A 3,699-nucleotide genomic window follows, 5' to 3' on the forward strand; every position below is an offset into this window, starting at 1 on the left:
ACTCTTGTGAAAATTATGTCTGTGTATTGCAGGCACTTCATGTGGCCCGGATTTTGTCAGTTTTTGTTAATTAGACTCATTAAACAATTACTCGAAGCAAAAAACATATTAATCAAAGATTTTTTCAATCAAAATAATCAATTTAATTGTTGCAGCCCCAGTTGATGCACGAGTAGCATTCTTGCTAGCAGCTCAAAAATATATATTTTTTTAGATGTTTCACTGATCACATAACAACCCACTCCGCCTTACAGGTAGCCAGCCACGGTTAAGGTAAAGCAGCAAATTGCATGATTGATCTGTGTTAATACATGATTAATGCAACATTTTGTTGTGATTACGGTAATCAACTTTCACAGGGCTATGTATAACTCAATATTAAGTTTACTTTGTTACTCCCACACCTTTGTGTAATTGCACTATTATATTATTACATAACTGACTACTGTCATTATGTTAATGAACAAAATAATTGATGGCTAAAAACAGTGCATCAGCAAAGTATTCACAACGCTTCACTTTCCCACATTTTGTTACCACAGGTGGACTCCAGTTAAGCTGTAGGAACATCTCAAGAATGATAATTTGAAACAGGATGCACCTGAGCTCACTTTTGAGCTTCATTGTAAAGGCTGTAAATCACAGGTGCCAAACTCAAGGCCCGGGGGCCAGATCTGGCCCGCCACATCATTGTATGTGGCCCGCGAAAGCCTGGGGAAAATGTGTGTTAATAAAATACTTAATTTTTTTACTAAATGCAAATAATTATTTTGGATTTTGACAGGAAAAATTGCGTATCTTCTAAACGTTATCTAATCATGCCAAATATTACATTATTATATAGTGTATTACAAAAATATGTTAGTAAAGATAACATTAGTTTGTACATGACAAAATCTAATAATCGAGTGCATAGGCAATGGTGTAATAATATGAGGCGATTACTGGTACACATTTATATCAATGCTGTCAAATTATTTATATATATATATATATATATATATATATATATATATATATATATATATATATATATATATATATATATATATATATATATATATATATATATATATATATATATATACATATATACATATATATTATTTTTTTTAAAAATCAGATCAATTTGAATTTTGATTAATCACAGGTTATTGCCCGCATGCATAATTTTAATTAATTTGAAAAAAGCGGTCCTCTGAAGGCAGCCATTACTGCAATGTGGTCCTCAATGAAAAGAAGTTTGACACCCCTGCTGTAAATACTTATGCTCATTAGATTTATTATTTTTATTTTTTATTTAAAATTCTGAAAAACGTTTTCATATTGTTATGATTGGGTATTGTGTGTATAATTTTAGAGAAAAACAAAAACCAAAAACGACGTATTTTTGGAATAAGGCTTTGACTTAACAAAATGTGGGGAAAGTGAAGCGCTGTGAACACTTTCCGGATGCACTGTATGTAACTATGAAACCATTCAAAACAGTGGCAAACAAGCATATCACATTTCACATGATGAACTTACGTGTCGGGAAGAAACCATAATAAATGCTTCCGACAAGACTCATCGTTAGTTGGAAAAAAATAGTTTAATAGGTTAAACCACATTATGACTGCTTGAAAGAACGCAAAGTTTAAAGTCCAACATGTTCTTGAGAAAAAGAGAGAACCTATGGGATCGATGTCATTATGTCCAAGGTCCTATAGCAGTGACCTGCAGGCTTTTTTTTTAACAAAACTACATTTTCAATGCCGGCGATTGCGTTGGGATACATACAATTACAATGTAATTACAGGTATCTTTTAGCGTAGAGTTCAGCATATTAATATAGAAATAACCATCAAATGTTATTCTGTACAAACAAGCAAAATAATTTGTTAGAGTGAGAAAACACATTTAAAGCCTATAATGAGTTTTTTTTTTCTTATAGAAGCAGAGATTATATTCTTAGTTAGCATGTATTAAGCAAAAAATATCAAATACTTGAAAGGGAAAAAAGATACTCAAATAGACTACAATAAATTACAACACACTACATTAGCAAAACACTTCTTTTGATAAGAATGCCTAATTTACATTTTTGGAGCACACCTATGCTATAGTAGAAATTGGAGATATTCTTCCTCATGAGGACTTGTATTCCATTTCATTAGGTGAAGGCGTGTTAGAGGAACTGCAGTAAAAATAAATTTTTCATATGAAGCAATGAGAAAAATGTAGAAAACAGATTGATAACACTGCTGCTTGCCCCTCACTTCTCCCACATCTCGTTCCGTGGCGAGCTCCACCCGATCAAAATAGACACTAAGAAAGCACTTCCCGTACAAATCCAACCGTATAAACATGATCATGATTGTTCTGTCCAGGTAAAGTTCCTTTTTTTTGTCGCCTACATGAATATGGAGATGACTCCTTCAAAGACTTCCCGTCATGATGGAGCATATTCAGGATGCTGGAAGTAGCTCGGAAAAGAAAACAACGTTCCTATTTGGATCTAAACATCCTAATTACAGCTATGCATTTCTGTGGTTTCGTTTACGTCACGGCCAATTATACCCGCGTGGTGGAGTGGGTGCTGGGCAGGCCGGCGGAGCTGTAGCCGGCTGGGAAGGTGCTGTAGGGATTCATGTTGGAGAGGCCCATCAGTGAGTTAGGGATCATGGTGATGTTGTTAGGGGTCATCAGCGGGATGTCGTCAGGAGAGCGGCGCTGACTAAGAGAGTAGTCCAAGGTGGGAGACACGTGGATGGGATTGTGGAGGGCTTCACACTGGTTCCTGGACAGGGTCTCGTCCACAGTGGCGGCATGGCTCACGTTGTTTCCCTTGCTGTCGCGTTGAGGACTGGGCTGCTGGGACGTTTCCTGTCGGCTGCGCTTGTCTTTGCGGTAGTAGAGAGCGGCGAAGGCCAGCACATTGAGGAAGAGCAGAGACGCCCCGACGGCAATGGTGACGCTGAGCTCGGTGGAGTAATCCCGGGGATTGGGCATGATCAGAGGACCCATCTCTCTCCCGCTTTCGTCGCTGTTTTGGCCCGGGGAGACGGGAGGGCGGCCCGTGCTGCCGGATCTTTTCCCGGCGGACTGAGTGGGATCCAGCGGCGTGACTTTGGTGGTGGTGGAGGAGTAATGGAACATGTCGTGGAGGTTGTAGAGGTGCGGGACCAGGTGTTTCCAGAAGGCCACCTTGGTGGCGCGGTAGTGATCACGGATGCGAGGCTTGAGGCCGATGTGCAGATAGAGCTGGTCGTAGGGGTCGTACTTGGACCAGGCCACCTCCTCGAAGCGGTTGGCTTTGGTGTGGATGAACTTGGTGTCCTGGGGCACCGGCTTGTTGGGGTCCCTAAAACACAACATTGACAAAGAACTTAATCCAATCCAATCCAATCCACTTTATTTATGTAGCACATTTAAACAACAAAAATGTTTCCAAGGTGCTGCACAAAAATATTAAAAACAAGATTCAAATACTATCCTTAGCTCCACCAATGACTGAATAAAAACCAGATAAATAAATATAAAAATAATATAAAATAAATATTTAAGGGGTAAAACCAATTAAAACAATAAATAGAATTACAAATGTAAAAACACAGAGGACCACACAACTCACGAAGTCTTAAAAGCCAGAGAATAAAAGTGGGTCTTAAGACGAGACTTAAAACACTGCACTGCGGGAGCAATTTGAACATGGAAGGG

At 38.6% G+C, this 3,699-nt stretch overlaps 1 protein-coding gene across 1 annotated transcript; it reads right to left on the reverse strand.

Moving 5' to 3' along the window:
* Window positions 1-1,572: 1,572 nt before the first annotated feature.
* Window positions 1,573-3,457, reverse strand: LOC133649717 (neuroligin-3-like). Its single transcript, XM_062046372.1, has one exon. It carries the CDS (start codon window positions 3,355-3,357, stop codon window positions 2,554-2,556), a length of 804 nt encoding a protein of 267 aa, XP_061902356.1. The 5' UTR covers window positions 3,358-3,457; the 3' UTR covers window positions 1,573-2,553.
* Between the last annotated feature and the right edge of the window lie 242 nt (window positions 3,458-3,699).

This window comes from Entelurus aequoreus, linkage group LG05 (genome assembly GCF_033978785.1).
Source record: "Entelurus aequoreus isolate RoL-2023_Sb linkage group LG05, RoL_Eaeq_v1.1, whole genome shotgun sequence".
Classification (NCBI taxonomy): domain Eukaryota; kingdom Metazoa; phylum Chordata; class Actinopteri; order Syngnathiformes; family Syngnathidae; genus Entelurus; species Entelurus aequoreus.